At 57.0% G+C, this 16,252-nt stretch overlaps 1 protein-coding gene across 6 annotated transcripts in view; it reads right to left on the reverse strand.

Annotated features, from left to right (window-relative positions):
* Nucleotides 1-387: 387 nt before the first annotated feature.
* Nucleotides 388-16,252, reverse strand: part of PALD1 (phosphatase domain containing paladin 1) — a 94,576-nt gene continuing 78,711 nt past the window's right edge. For 4 of the 6 annotated variants that reach the window (XM_057737597.1, XM_057737595.1, XM_057737594.1 and 1 more), the window contains exons 19-21: nucleotides 4,139-4,294; nucleotides 3,814-3,851; nucleotides 388-2,173 (exon numbers count right to left, since the gene is read on the reverse strand). In XM_057737597.1, coding sequence (XP_057593580.1) covers nucleotides 1,843-2,173; nucleotides 3,814-3,851; nucleotides 4,139-4,294 — 525 coding nt within the window. In that variant the 3' untranslated portion in view covers nucleotides 388-1,842. The remainder of the gene's footprint in view (nucleotides 2,174-3,813; nucleotides 3,852-4,138; nucleotides 4,295-16,252) is intronic. The other 2 variants (XR_009054065.1, XM_057737598.1) reach the window with 2 other exon arrangements.

Genomic DNA, 16,252 nt, shown 5'->3' on the forward strand with positions numbered 1-16,252 from the left:
AAAGAAAGTAGAGGCTGAGGACCACCCTCCTTCACAGCCCTTGAAATTCCTTTTTGCTCCATTTCCCTGGATATAACAGTCCTTCACACTTTAGTATGAATTAGCCTGTTATGTTGCTTTCTTCAAGGAGGGGTTCAGCATGTCAGCCCTGGGCATCCAGAGTAGGATGGTCATACATGATTGGGGATGTGAAGGAAGCAGAGAGATGTCCAGGAAAACCCACCTTCCTGAAAATCAGGTGCATTAAGGGCAGGTACTCTTGGCTCACCCTGCCCTCCCACCCTTACTCTGAAGGAGCAGGGACCCCAGCTTACACCAGTTTTGGAATACCTGCCCTACACTAAAGACAGAGGCAGCCAGGCACACTTCATATTTAGCCATTTTTAATGTTCAAAAGCTCTGTACAAAAAAAAAATCATGAATGAATCCTCACAACACCCCTGTGAGGTAGGTAGGCAAGTATTATTCTCCCATTTTACAGATGGGGAAACTGAGGCAGAGAGGTGATGTGACCAGCCAGTAGTCCCAGCACAGCTGAAAGTCAGGGCCAACTGTGAGAATGTGAAGGATCCCCTCCAGTTCAGCCCTGGTCTGACCCCTCATCTAAGACCTTGTCTGCAAAGAAATTAACACTTTTTATTACATGCAAAAATAAAAACAAAAACAACAAATCCGAGAAGGTAGTGAACTGACATACAGTAGATTTGCAAAAGAATTCAGCCAAAATGATCATAAACTTTCCAACACTAGGTAGATGTGAACAACTCTGGCCTCCACCCCCTTTGCAAAATACCATGACCAGTGACACAGCAGCTATTTTTCTGCACAAGCGCCAGCGTCCACCCAAGAGAGACCTCCTTGGCGCCAACGAGCCTGGCCAGGAAGACTGCATCCACACCGTTCAGCCCTTGCATTTCAGGGGACACGAGTCCCCAGAGGGAGGGCCACAGACTCTCAGCTCAACACCGCCTGCCTCTCTGAGCAACCCTCCCACTGAGCAACCCTTCCACTGCCCACACAGAGCTGGTCCCGGCAGCTGCTAACTCTGCAGCACATGGCTCCTCCTGCTCCCGCCACGGGAAGGCAGCTCGAGGGTGCTCAGCGAGGACGGCCTGGAACCCAAGGGCCCCCTCAAGCCATCCTTGGCCTGCTCTCACACACCCCACTGCTCACTCAGAGTCACCCAGCAGTCCCTGGGGCTCCTGCCGCAGCAAGCGGGGGCAAGGGCCACTGTGGTGGCGGGGCAGGGAGGAAGTGCTTCCCCAGACGTCCCACCCGTGGTCCCAGGGAAACGGAGCTGGCCTCTCCTGGAAGCTCTTTCTTCCCCTGAGAAGGACTCCGTTTTGTTTTCAGCTCCCTGGAACCCTCCACAGCCCTGCCACCCCAGGGGAGGGGAGAGGGCAAAGGAAGGAGAGGCAGAGGCCTCTGCCGGACCCACCAGGCGTGTGGTTGTCCTTTTCTTCAAGTCTCCAGGCTGAGACGAGGCGTGAGGGGCAAGAAAACTGGGTAAAGCTGCCTTTCAGGTCACAAATCAGCCAGCCCGCAGTCCACTCCCCAAGGAGCCCGGGCCCCCAGGGCAGCGCTCAGGCAGCCAAAGGGGAGAAGCCGCGTGGGAAAGCGGTGACAGAGGGAGAGGGAAGCCAGCACCGGCCAGGACTGCTCCGTGCCAGGGGCCATCAGAACTGCGCAGGGGAGGGTGACGTGGCGAGCAGCTGCGCTTGGCAACGTGGGGAGTGAGCGCCTGGGAGGGCTGATGCCACACCGGGCCCTTCGGCAGGCCCTCCCTGCGCCTGCCATTTACAAGGTATCACTGTGCGCCCACGGTCCTATAAAAACTTTTTTTCAAAAAAGGGGTCCCCACCTGCCCCAGTCTCTCTCTGAAGCTGAGGGATCATTTCTCAGGGCCATTGCCAGCAAACAGCACCGGGCACCCCCAGCCTGCACGGGTGGTGGGAGGTGGCCCTGTGGGAGGGGGCGGTAGCAGGGACAGGGGGAGCACGTCCTACAGGAAGTCCCCTTCCTACAGGAAGTCCCCTGCAGCGGAGGGCTCGGGGCTGTGGCTCTGCTCCTGCCACCGGCAGCGCAGCCTCGAGAAGGGCTGGTCCTCCACGCTCTCGAGCTCGGAGAAGCCCAGCTGGTTGAGGATCTCGTAGACGCCAGCCTTTGCCGCCACCTGGGGAGGACAGCAGAGATGGGGACAGTGCTCCAGGGGAGGGAGGGCATCACGCGGGTCCCCTGCCTCCCTCTGTCACACCGTCCTCCCCTCACTGGGCTCTGCAGACACAGGTGAGTCTGGGGCCCAGCACTGCCTCCTCCCAGCTCAGCGACCTGCACAAGTTTGCATCTTGATTATGATTAACTGCTCTGAGCTTCCGTTTCCTTATGATGGGACAGCACAGCGGGGAGGGCTACCCTGCACAGAACGCGCTCGGCAGGTAGCGAGGAAGCAGAGAGCAGCGCGGGAGGCCAAGCGCAGGCCCGTGCCCGTGCAGCCCCGGTGCTCCCACAGGGACATCCAGGAGCAGAGGCCCAGCTGCTCCGGGCATTACAGTTGGGCCCGCGGGGAGGGCTGGGGAAGACAGCGTGGACACAGGAGCCAGCACAAGCCCGTTGGCTGTGAGTTCCAGCCGTGGAGCAGGCGGGCCCACCGTGGGCCTCAGCTCAGGCCTCCCTGGACACTCTCCACACAGCCCTGTGGCCCAGGCCCTGGCACCAGACTCAAACCACTCAACAACCAGCCCCCTTCACTCCCCACCCTCCTGGGAGATGGGAAACATGCAGGCTCCACTCCAAACAAAAGTGCCCGGGCCACCCTCACCCCTACTCTCCATTCATTCCCTGAGGCTGGAACCCACGCTCCTGGGTGGACCAGCAGTCCTCTCCCTCCTTGACATCCCCCAACACCCCCACCCAGGTTCAGCTGGGGAGGGCATCAGGCTCCTCCCAGCCCCTGCCCACCTCCCCACCCCCCGATTTCAGCTCTCCAAGCAGAACCCAAGCAGAAGCGTCCCGGGTCCCCCACCACCTCCACCTCCACCTCCACCTCCACGAGGAAGCTGAGCCCAGGCCTGCTCAAGAGGGCGACCCCAGTGTGACCTTGGTGTGACCCACCCCTTATCAGGACCACCCTGAAGGCTCATCTTCAGCACAAACACCCAGCAGCCACCACTCCTGACACAGGGCCCTGCAGTGGCCTCCCTGCCTCTGTTCCCTCACAGATCGGACCCCACCTGCACACCTACCTAAGCCCCTGTAACCCTCTACCCGTCACAGCCTCCCGCCCTCCCCACCTCCTGCCCCACAGGAACTAATTCCAGCCCTGAGTCCAGATCAGAACCTCCAAGACAGGGTTAGGAGGTCAGAGTGGCCAGCATCCCAACAGAAGGGTAATTACAGGCCACTCTGCCAAGGAGGAAAGGAAGCCTTTCTCCTGCCCTAGAGGTGCCGAGGCAGCAGCTCTGCCTCCGAAACCAGCCAAGCCAGGGAAAGAACCTGGAAGAGCCAAGCAGAGAGGGAGAGTAGAGGTGGCATGAAAGGGTGGCGTCTTAGGCCAGACATAGTGGGCTTTGGAGCCAAACAACCTGCTCTAACGCTGACCGTGCACATGGCCTGCTCTAACTTCTCCACGCTGTCTCCTCTGTGGAACAGGAACGCGCAGGTGCCACATGAGGCAGACCCGTGCACGCCGGCTCTGGCAGATGGCACTGTAGGTACCTCATGCAATCCCCACCACAACTCCTGAGGTGGCGCTGACTGTGGCAACATTATTTCCATTGTAATGCTGAGGACAGCGGCTCGGAGGGGTTAACTAACTTGTCCAAGGTCACGGTTGGAAGGCAGCAGGGGCCGAGCTACAGCGGGAAGCCAGAAGGACACAGGGGAGGGATGCCGCAGCGATGCGCGGGAAGCACCCAGGTGACGCTGGCCCTGGGGACGCAGGGAGCACCGGCCCAGCTCTGTCCCCACGCGACGCGTCTCCTCCCTCCGCCTCCTCATCCACCTACTCACTGCTTGCCGAGCACAGACGCTGACCCAGAGCTGAATGAGACACAGTCGCGGCCGCAGGGAAGCTCCCTGCACGGTGAGATGAGAACTCTGCCCGCTCCACAGGGAGCCCGTCCCCGGCCCCCGCCCTCACCTCCCGCATCCAGGCGCTGAAGGGCCTCTGCCAGGAGCCGGCCTTCTCCAGGTGGAGGTACGCGTTGAAGAGCACCAGGTAGATGTAGCGCTCCAGGTACTGCAGGCTCCGCAGCTGCAGCCTCTGGGCCTCCTGCTCGGACTTGGCGGCCTTCGCCTGGGGGACGGACGGCACGGGGCGGGAGTCAGAGTGGGGGCTCGCTTGACCCAAGACCCCACACATGCTCCACACGTTCACACACCCCCCTCACGCACAGGCTCTCACACTCACACACACCACACACATGCCACACACACTCTACACACAGACACACACTCCCACCTCCCTCACGCACCACGTGCCCTCGGTCACACATACCCCCCCCACATTGACACACACACACCCTGCACACACTCTACGCTCACAAACCACGCATACACACCCCCACATACTCACACACGTGTATACACACTCTCACACAACACACACACTCTCCGGGGCTGGGCACAGACCAGAAAAACCTCAGAGCCACAGTCAGCAAGAGGTGCAGCCGCTGAGGGAGGGAGGAGGCTGGGCTGGGGGTGCGGCATCCACCTTTTTCCCGGGCGATCCCGAGAGCCTTCCGGGAGCACAGGGCCCGCGCCAGGCAGACGAGGGACAGTGGCTAAAGAGGGTCTCCCAGAGAGCACGGGACGGGCCGCGAGGGCCTGGGTGGACTTGATGAAGGCGGTAGCACCAGACAGGGCGGCCCAGAGGAGAGCAAGGTGCCCTGCAGGTGGGGACTGGAAGGGGCTGGCTTGGCGGGAACGAGGGTGCGCGGGGGCGAGAGGGGAACTGGGCTGGCACCTGACGGTGGAGGCCGCCCTGGCGCTGAGACGTCTACCCCCTGAGCCAGCTTCCCAGGCCTGGCGTGCAGATGGCAGACCCATCAGGTGAGAACCTCCGCGGGGTGGGCCTGGGCCTCGGGACTGTGAGGAGCTCCCTGGGCGGTTCTACGGAGCCAGGGTTGAGCTCCGCGGCTTTAGCGCTGGGGAGCCATTGAAGGTTTGAGAATCGGAGTGACCTACTAACGGAAGACTCGTGAGAAACGCACGCTGAGGAGGAAGAGGACTTACACAGGGGCCTCTCCAGGTTCTCCTCAGGGTGGGGGTCCGTGGTCAGGCAGGGGAACAAGGCCGGAGACAGACAGAGCCCGCTCTGCCCCTGCAGGACGTCTGCCACCACATCTGTGCGTGCTCCTCCAGCCACCACAGACAGACGGTCACCCGGGGGGAGCCCGCAGGGCTGCCCACCACACCTCACCCTGCATGTGCACCCTCCCCCGGTCCCCACCCAGGGCCCACCGCAGCTCTCTCCGCTCCAGGAAGAGGATGTGGCGGCACAGCGGCCGTATCTTCAGGCACCAGGAGCACCCAGGGGACGGCACCGCCAGCCCAGGAAGGGCGGTCTCCCAACAGCTGGGCCACAGCTTGAAGCCTTCCCACGCAGGCACACGTCCTCCTACGCGTGTCTCCTCCGCGCCGCGTCGGGAAGGCTCCTGGGTGGGCCCTCCAGGCGCCCCCCCACCGGGACATGACACGACCCACAGCCCCAAGAACCACGAGCTGGAGTGGGCTGGCTCGCGGGCCTGCAGCCCTCCACCTCCCACTCCTGCCTCGGGTGACTCAGCCTTTGGGGCCTCTGCCGTCTTTGCCCCCCGGGTCACGGGAGTGGACGGTAACTCACACAGCAGGCCCAGCCACCCCATCCAGAAGGGGCTCTGGAACCTTGGGGACGGAGCACGGGTGGAAGGCAGATGGCGAACAGGGCCCGACTGGGGCGAGGGGACCACGGCAAGTGCCCTGTACTCCCTGGGAGATGCGACTGGGTTCTGGTCCCCGTGGTGCCATTTAAACTCTCGGCCCCACGTTGCTGGACGTCGGACGGCTCAGTAGAGCGTGGTGTGAGGGAGCACCTGCAAACCCTGGGGAGCCACACGGGCCCAACCATTCATGGAACGAGAGGGAGGCCATGGCACAAAGGTGCGGCACGCAGAGGCCCTGTCCGCAGAGGCGCTCGACGTCCGGGGGACGCAGAGGACAACCGCCACACACCCAGAGCAGCCGGAGCATGGGATCGGGGCAAGGTGGGTAGGGACGAGGGAGGGCCTCCAAGAGGAGGATCTGAGGTGCATTCGGAAGAAGCGGGCAGAAGGTGACCTGGGAGGGGAAGGAAAGGGTCAAGGAGTGAGGTGGGCTCAAGGGAGACAGAGGGGGAGTGGCTTGTAGCAGCAGCCGGCCCAGAGCCAGGCAGGCCCTGGCCCTAGAGACGAAGGGGCCAGTGAGGGCTCCTGGTGGATGTGAGGTTGGGAATGGCCCCACGGCCACTGCTGAGGGAAGATGACTGGGGCGGGTGGGGGCAGGATGCCTATTGTTTTAAGGATCAACCAACCAAGCGTTCCCAAAAAAGCAGTTTCGTTTAGAAATTAGGCAGTGGACCAAAAAAAAAGATTTTAGCTAAATCCAAACTGCAGCCAATTCAGCAGGCCCCTGCCTATCTCTAAGGATGAATGCTTTGCGCTGCGCAGCCCCGGGACTCCATCGCCTCGTTCCTTACGCGGCTCCCCAGTCTCCATGCAGAGGTGGGAGCCTCGTTAAAACACATTTTCTTAGGAAGAAGGAAAGGAATTCACCCACAGTCCCACCGGGTGACAGCCATTTTAAATGACTTTCAAGAGCTCAGAAGTGAGGTCCTGAGGGTGTGAAGAGGCCTCTGCTCAGGGCCTGCCCAGGGCACAGCCACACCAGCCCTCTCCTCTCGGTGCCCCTGCTCCCAGAGACTCCAGTGAGGATTCTGAGGAACATCTGGGGTGGAGAGGTCGAGCGATTCCTTCTGAGCCCTGCTGGCAAGGTAGGGTGGAATTATCTCTAAATTCAGACCACTGGGTCAAGGTGACGTCTGACACCCGCCGGAAGGTTCCGTGGGCGCTTCCTGGCCGACCACAGTCTGTGATTTGAGACAATGACCCATCTTCCTAGCAAAGCCCATGCTGGCACTGTCTGGGGAGGAGGCCAGGCCAGCCACCTCCAGCAGATAAAAACAGTGGAGCTGTTTTTAAATGGCCTGGCAGCCAAGGCTGTCATTAGCTGTGGTGAAGCAGACGAGGCTTCCTCGTCCACTGGGGACTGAGCGCTGAAACAGACGGGGCCCAGGAAAGGCGGCCAAGGTGCTGGGGGCATCAGGCGCCTCAAGCCTCCAGTCTGCCCAGCACCAACGCGGGCCCGGCGGTGCCAGCCGTGGCTCCCCTGAAACTCTGCTCCTTGCTGGGCCACCTGGGAGAGGCCCACGGAGGCAGGGCTGGAAAGCCAGCCCAGGTGTGCCCAGGTCCCCGGCACGCAGATCTGATGAGGAGATTCTAATATGCCCTCCAGCAGTCCCGTGACGCACGAGGGGCATCTCATGCTGCAGATGAGGTTCAGCAAGGTCAGAGTTCTAACCTGAGACATCAACGCCAACACTCTCTCTCTCCTACCACCCTGCCCCTTTCACTACAGTCAAGTTCAAGGGCTCCTTGCCTCACTCTTGCTTCTGTACCTTTACCTCTCTCTTCCTCCTGCCTCAGATGCCCTCCCCTCCACCTGGCCTGGCTGTGCTCAGCTTTCCCTTCAGGCCCCAGACAGGCGCCCGCTCCCCAGAGGTTCTGAACCATCCAGCCCCACACCCCTCCCTTCTCGGCCTCTGCTGCTCTGAACCAGTTCCCTAACTATCGCATCACATTCCATTGTGAGGGCTTCTAATTGCTTCTCCAAGGCATGACTGGTCTCCTCAAGACAGCCATAAGCTGGGGGCAGGCACCAGGTTATAACCAGGTCTCCATCTCTGCCTCCTCGCCACCTCCCCGAGTGTCTGACCAGGACCCGCTGTGCAGAGGGTGCCTGGCTGGCCAACGGGCACTCATCCCTCGGTCACCTCAACCTGTCTCACGCTTCCAGTGTCATCTAGAACGGTGATTCCAGGCGGGACCCTGGGGACCCCCACGTGTGTACCTGCACCCGGGGCTCCAGACGCAGACAGGCAACAGCTGCTCAAGCGCCCCATGCAGGTACGGTTCAGGCTCCTCAAATTCCACAACACACTCCAAACAGACATCAGGAGCACTCCCCAGACCTGCTCCGCCCACAGGCTGGCCATCTTGGAGGCAACTCCATCCTCTCTGCTGCTCAGGCCCAAACCTGACATTTCTCCTCGACCTCTCCCACACCCAACCAATCAGAGAATCCAGTCCACTCTGTGTCAGTACAGCCCCAGAAGCTGCCCACCTCTCACACCCTGATCCAGTCTCCTCTCAGTGACAGCGCCTCCCTGGCCTGCCTGCCATCGCCCTCACCCCTGACCCTGCTGTCTATTCTCAGCACAGCACCAGACTGACCCTGCAAGAACGTGGGCTCGTTACTGGAGCCTCCTTGCTGCCCTCTCCCCACCCGCTCCCCAGGAACAAGCATGGCCTGGAGACCAGCGCCCTCCAGCTAAGGTGGGGTCCAGGCTGGGTGGGTGGCCAACAGCCCTCAAAGATGGTCAGTTTCTAAGGGGCAGGGTCCCAGAGCTCAAACCCCACCCTTCTTCTCAACGTTCAATGCCACCCCTCTCCTTGGGGGCTTCGCATGAGTCCCTGCAGACTCCATCCTCAGGTCTATGCAGCGGAGGGGCCTCCAGCAAGCTTTCCACACCTAGTCCCCAGAAGAGAGAAAGTGGCCCTCAGCCCGAGGCAGGCAACTAGTTTTCCAAAGCTGTCATATTTTGATTAGCACTTTCAAAGCATGAAGGGGCTAAACCTGGCACCATGGGCTTCAGTGCTATTCATTCAACAGACACTGTTCAGCCCCCAGGCCAGGCTCTGGGATTCAGCGCTGACCAGACACGGTCCTGGCCTCAGGAGCCCACTGTCCCTACCCGTAACCAAGGGAGTCAGCCTGGCGTCGCAGCCGCCTGGCAGCCTGCTCCACCTCACCGGCACCCATGCTGGTGCTCACCACCACCCCTCAGGGCAGGCGGGGCAGCAGTAGCGACCCCAGGTGACAGATGGAAAAGCGGAGGCCCGGGCAGGTCAAAGTGATCTGCCCAAGTCTGTGCTGGAAGTTACTAGCAGAGCCGGGGCTTCCAACCCCCACCCAGGGCTCTTTCAGTTGCTGCAGAAGAGCACCCTCTCCTGGTGACCAACGATATGGACGAAGAACCAAAAGATACAGAGATGGCAGGGGGCGGGTCTCCTCTTTAATCACACAATGACTTATTCAACCGTCCCCTTTCCATCCACTCACGGGCAGACATCCGTGGAGCGCTACTTGCGCCAGGCAGGGTCTGAGTCAGGGTTTCCGAGATGAGCCCTTGCACACAGAACAGAGATAAGCAGCAGAAAGAGGCACCTTTAGTGACAACCACAAACGTGACAACAATAACAGCAAGCACAGAGGCAGGGTCTCAGGAGATGGAGAGTGTGTTGGGGGGGGGTGCCGGGGGGGGGTGCCTGGGGCGGGGAGATGCTGGGGTTGAGATCGGAACCCCTCCCAAACCACTGACAACCCCGAGCCTGATGGCCCACACTCAGAAACCACGCCTGGCACACTGCCAGCGCTCCCTGGATGGGCGCTACTGAGCAAACCAGGAAGGTCCCCTTGCAGGATGGCAGTGGCTCCAGCTCCGCCGTATTGATGGGAAGGAAGGGAAAGCAAGGGAAGTCTCAGCTACTGAGAACATGCGCCTCCTCACACACACACTCTCACACTTACACACTCACACTCAGCCACACACTCACACTCACACACAGAGACCCCCACACACACTCCACCTGAAAGCTGCTCACCAATCCACTGGCTCTATTTTGGCCTGGTGTGAAAGAACCTTGGGAAGCAACCCTTTCCTTTCATCACATTTTATGTGACAGCTCACAACATTCCAGGGCTGCTCTAATCGCACAGCCTGAGACACTTTACCTACCAGAATGAGGTCTCCAGCAAACGACTGGCCAAGCTACAGTCTTGGAGAAACTGAGAGAGACCCCACCAGAGGTGGGGCTCAGGGCCAGAGCTGTCTCTCTTTACATTTCTCTTAAGAAATCATCTTAGTCCTTGCAGTGCTGAGCTAAATCTCTGTGACCTCTTAGCAACTCTGCATCCAGGAAGGGCTAGCGGCTTCCTTGCCAACCCTTTTTCCTGCCACAAGAAACCCGGCCCCTGGATCGTGGCCATTGAGGGAAAAGAATGCAGGCTGAGGAGCTGGGAGACAGGTTCTCATCTTGCCTCCAGATGGTCACATAACTTCATTAGGCCTCAGTGTCTTCCTCAGGAAAATGGGTCTAACAAAACCCACCCTCACCTCCTCACCAGCTGCTCTGAGGACCAGAGGAAACAGAGGGAAGTTCTTAGAAAACTCAAAAAACAGGCTCTAAGTTAAAGTATCACAGTCCATAAAACAAATCTCAATTTGACACCAAAGGACATTTTACTTCTCTCCGTGTGGCTACCTTCAGCTCAGATTTTCCTCAAACTCCTTCTGAAGGGACAGACGGGAGACACATCAGACTGTTTCAAACACAGAACCAACACAGAATTAATGTCACTAGCCAAGGCCAAGGAAAAGTGCCCCTGGCATTAATGATTCTAACAGGACTTCCTCCAGGAGCCCTGACCTTGGTTTCTGCCACAAATATTTTCCTTTTCCAGGCCCAGCAGGAAACAACTCGTTCACCAGACGGTGTCACCACTGTGGGCTGGTGGCCATCTTGGATTCTCCTCAGCTGGGGGCCCAGCTTTCTCACCTCTGTTCCAACCTCACGGAATGGCTTAGTTCAAAGGATTTTCTCTTTCATTTTTCCTTTTGAGGCGTTTTTTTTAAAATACCCTGAGCATTCTGGCCCCCTCACACACATGGGGTGATCAGGCCCTGACCCAACCTCACTGACGCCCCAGAAGTGGAGGAGGCACGGCGGGCTGCGGCCCCCAGAGGCCAGGCCTCCTGAGACAAGCCTCAGCGGGGGGGGGCCCAGACTGCTACACCAGGGAAGGTCTGTCTCCACGGAAAATGTGTGGGTGGGTTTGGTCCCACACCCTTCTGTAGCCACGACCTGAGTCTGGGATGTGCTCGTGTCCTCTGGCCTCCTCCCCCTACTCAGGCGGGGCCTACAAGGGCAAGGATCATAGTTTCCAGGTCTTATGGCTCCCCTAGCGGGGCTGGAGGTGGGCAGGGGACGTGAAACTGTGCCTCCTTCTCCCTGGGCGGCAGTGTGGCACAGTGGAGAGGCCTGGTCTGGGAGTCGGAGGCTGGGGTCTCGCTCTCCTCCTGCCGTCATCCACAGCTGTGTGTTCTTGGACAAGCCCAGGGGCCTCCCTTCCTCAACTGGAGGTAACGTTATAGGCTGCCTTGGTCAGGCACAGGCACAGGGAAGACTGAGCCAGGCTGTGGATATGAAAATGTACAGTCAGCCTGGCATGGACACCTCCCAGGCTGGTTCTGAGTTAGCCAAGGACACAAGGGGCCTGGGCCCGCGGCCTCCAGCACTGACCTCCAGTAACTCCCAGCCTCCCCTCATGAGCCCCTCCATCTTCCCTCTCCCAGTCCACACCCACCCAGTCACCCCCTGACCCTCATCACAGAATCCAGTGCCATGCAAGTCTGGAGGAACACTAGGGCTCACCGAATCCTTCCCCTCAGCTTTAGAGAAGCATCTCCCAAACCTCCTCTTGGGACGGATAAATCCAGGGAAAGAGCAAGCACTGGCCCTGCCTTCCTGCCCTCACTGCACCTCAGGGAAGTCTCTTTCTGGAAGTGCTGCAATTAATCAGTGCAGAGGGAATGAGAGAGCCGGTATACCACTATTTTGCAAACCCCCAATGAAATAAGGAATCCAGAGGATGAGCACCGGTGGTTGACAGGTCACAAGAGAGACCACAGGAACTTCCAGGCCCCCCTGGCAGCACACGCACCACCTGTGACTGCGCCGGCCAGGCACCAAGCCAAATCTGATCGAGCCTCTGCTCTACCTGGTTGCAGGAAGCCCAGAGACTGCAACACAGGCTCAACTAAACCCAGAGGTGCAATCAGCAAGATCCCGACTGTGGGACATCCAGGAAGGTAACCCGGTTACCTTACCACATTCACTTCAGGGGAGGAAAGGAGGAGAAATGTCATAGATTCATCAAGACTTAAGGGCCTCATCAGCCAAATGTCACCTGTGGATCTTGTTTGGGTCCTGATCCAACTGCAGAAATACCTCATGAGACCAGGGAGAAAATCTAACACTGACTAGGTATTGGAGGATGAGAAATCACTGTTGTTTTAGGTGTGATAATCGTGTTATGATGGTCTCTCCTTTTATTTTTTGGCCGCACCGCGGCTTATGGGTTCTTAGTTACTCAACCAGGGAGGATATCGAACCTGTGCCCCCTACAGTGGAAGCTCAGAGTCCTAACCATCGGACTGCCAGGGAAGTCCAATGGTTAGGACTGGTCTTTTTAAAGAAATTCCTTCTTGAACATATATGCTGAAATATTTACACAGGAAGTAATAAGAGGTCTGGGACTTGTTTCAAAATAATCCAGTGTTTGTGGTAGGTGGCACTGCTGGGGCTGCAGATGAAATAAGACTGGCCCTGATTCCTGAAGCTGGGAGGTGAGCACACAAGGGTTCGTGAAATTATTCTCCCTACTTTGAAACATTCTGTTTGAAGTTTTCCAAAATCATTTGAAAAAATAAGTTCCTAGTTTTCAATTCAGACAATAACCCTACTTCTAAGAATCAGCCTACAGAAATAAGCCACACGGAGGAAAGGGCAGCATGCGCTCTGAGGCTCATGGTACCATCACCTGCCCGGAGAACAACAGGAAATAATCACATGGGCCACCTCCACAGGAAGAGGAGGTGACGATGGGGCACGTCCACTCAACCAGGTATCATGCCGACGTCACATGTGATGATGCAGACGCTCTTCGACAGACAGGCTCAAGTGTCCACAAGCTCAAACTATTTATTAATGAGCCTCTCCTCATTCTACTAGAATACAAGCTCAGTGAAGCTTGGCTCACTGTTCCATCCCCAGGCACAAGACAGGTGCTCAGTAAGGATGCGCCAGCGGAGCACACGTTTAAATGCAAGAGCGTCACCCAGGTGAACAAGCAGGACAGCCTGGGCACGCACCGCGATCACCCCTGTGAGAGGAAGTGTGAGCACGTGCACAAAGACCAGAAGGAGAGGGCAAGACTGAAATCATCCCTGGGAGGCTGGGTAATGGTCTAGTATTGTTTGCATAACCACAAGCACGCTACGAACGGTCCTCATCACTGTTGTGTGACCTCACTGTGCAGACAGAGACGTACGCACACTCTGAGCCCTCCTTTCCCATCCACGACAGAGCAGCGACCTCTACATTCTCCTGCTTGTCTCCACCGAGGGCCCTGAAATGGTTTTACGGCAGGCAGAAGTGCACTCACCAAGTTCCGGGAGCTGTTTTCTTAATTGCCTGTAATGAAGCTGTAAGCTGATTGCTGCACCTGGCAGGGCCAGGGAAGGCAGATGCACTGTGTCGGGGATCTGCGGTGCAGGGCAGGAAACTGAAGGTCTCAGAATCCTACGGCTATGGGCTCCTGGGAGGAAACCTTCCAATGGGCAGAATGTGGACAGGACCTGGAATGTTCCCAGATAAATGGAGTCTATGTAGCCGATACACCGCCACCTGAGCCTGGGCTCAGGTCCACTTCTATTCAGGGGTTCTGGGAGTCCAACCAGGCGAACAAGCATCACCGCACAGACAGCACCTGGCCTGTTCTGAGCAGACAGCTGCAAGCTCCATCGGAGAGCACCTGGGGGCTTCCAGCTTGAAACCAAAGGGCAGGGGTCTAAATAAACAGCCAGATACCAGGGAAGAGACACGGCTGCCAATTTCCAGAGGAGTCAGTCCACCGGGGGGAAAGGGTAGGAAGCAGGTGCCTTCTGGAGCCTCAGCAAGCCCCCCACAGCCCACTAGGACAGCATGGACTGAGACCTGGGGTCAAGGGCGTCGTGATCAGGGGAGGGGCTCCAGGCTGGGAGTGAGGATCTTTGCCTGTCATCCCTGCTCTGCCATCAACTCACGTGGGGCCCTGGGCAGCCTGCTCTCCTGCTCATCTGTCAACAGAGGGGCCAGATGCTCTCTAAACCCCCTTGGCACTAAAATCTGAGAGACTGTTCAGGTGGTTTGAAGCTAGGAGGAACATCACAGGACATTCTGCGCTACAATGTTCCTCGGAGCCTCCCATTTTTGAGCATTTATTTTGCACCAGCCAAGCCCTGTGCTTCCAGTCCCCATGTCCTTCCCACACACAGCCCTGCCAGGAAGCAGCATTAGTCCAGCCTGGCAGGCGGGGGGACAAAGGCGGTCAGAGAGGATGAAGATGGCTCTGTCGGAACCCAGCTCCCTCCAGCTCCCATGTCCTCGTTCCTTCCCCCAATCAACCCAGGACAATCTAACCTGCTTCCTTCCCACCCACACGGGGATTGACGACCATAATTAAGTCCATTTCAGGATCCACACACACATGCCCAGCTGGCCAGATGCCCCTTCAGATCTCAAGCAGCAGGCACAGCTCAGATCACCCTGACCTCAGGCAGGACAGGGGCTCTGTGTCCAGTCAGGCCGGAGCCAGTGTAGGGTGACCTTGAAGGAGGCATTCTGCCTTTCTGACTAAAGTAAACAGTGGCCTCATCACCAAAAGCTGCAATTCCAAAATCTAGGTCTATAACCAGTTTCACAAGTCCACAGGAATTTAGAAATACAAATCTTTTCAAGGACTGTCCTCTATTCTGAGAACACCCACTCTACTCTTCTGGTACTAAAATATCCTTTCTTTTTCAAAATGTCAACCATGTTAGATGGTAGTTGGATTTTTAAATTTTTGCTTCTTACCTTCCTTCCTTCCTTTAAAATGAACACGTTTAGGACTTTCCTGGTGGGGCAGTGGTTAAGAATCCACCTGCCCATACAGGGGGCACAGGTTCGAGCCCTGGTCCAGGAAGATCCCACATGCCACAGAGCAACTAAGCCCGTGCACCACAACTACTGAGCCTGTGTTCTACAGCTCACGAGCCACAACTGCTGAGCCTGAGTGCCACAACTACAGAAACCCATGCACCTGGAGCCCATGCTCCACAGCAAGAGAAGCCCAGAAGCCCAGGCACTGCAATGAAGAGCAACCCCCATTCACCACAACTAGAGAAAGCCCGCATGAAGCCACAAAGATCCAACACAGCCAAAATAATAAATAAATAAATACTGATTTAAACAAATAAATTTAAAAAATAAAATAAGCACATTTAACAAGATTACATACTGGCACCCCTTGAACGGTCCTTCCTTTTGTGAACACTGGTCTGTGAAACCCAGACAAGGAACAAGGTCTTTGGATTCTTTCTTTGTTCTCGAACAGCACTTCCAGGCATCTATGACTAGACACCCTCTGAGATTACTGTCCTTATAAGAAGAGATACCAGAGAGTCCCCCCCCCCCCTCCCTTCCACTCTCTCTGTACGCACACACACTCTCTCACACACACACACACACACAAACACACACAGGCCATGTGAGGACACAGTAAGATGGTGGCTACATGTAAGCCAGGATGAGCGCCCTCACTAGAAATTCAATCAGCCAGAACCTTGATTTTGGACTTGCCAGCCTCCAGGTCTGTAAGAAAATAAATCTCTGTTGGTTAGGCCATGCAGTCTGTGGTATTCTGGTAAGCCAGCCCAAGCTGACTAACACACTTGTGATACACTCTCTCCCTCCCTAGGCTTCTGTCTCCCCATCTACAAAAGTGAGAGGGTAACATTGTATGAGGCCAATATTATTCTAATGCCAAACCAAACACACCATAAGAAGAGAAAACTACAGATGAACAGCTTTTATGAATTTGATGCAAAAATCCTCAACAAACCAAATGCTGCAATATATAATGAAAATCATACACCATGATCAAGTAGGATTTATCCCAGGGATGCGAGCTTGGTTTAACATCCAAAAATTAACTCCAATAATATACTATACCAATAGAATAAAGGGCAAAAACCATAGAATCATTTCAATGGACAGAGAAAAAGCATCTGACAATATCTAACATCTCTTCATTAAAA

This window comes from Hippopotamus amphibius, chromosome 5 (assembly GCF_030028045.1).
Source record: "Hippopotamus amphibius kiboko isolate mHipAmp2 chromosome 5, mHipAmp2.hap2, whole genome shotgun sequence".
Lineage (NCBI taxonomy): Eukaryota > Metazoa > Chordata > Mammalia > Artiodactyla > Hippopotamidae > Hippopotamus > Hippopotamus amphibius.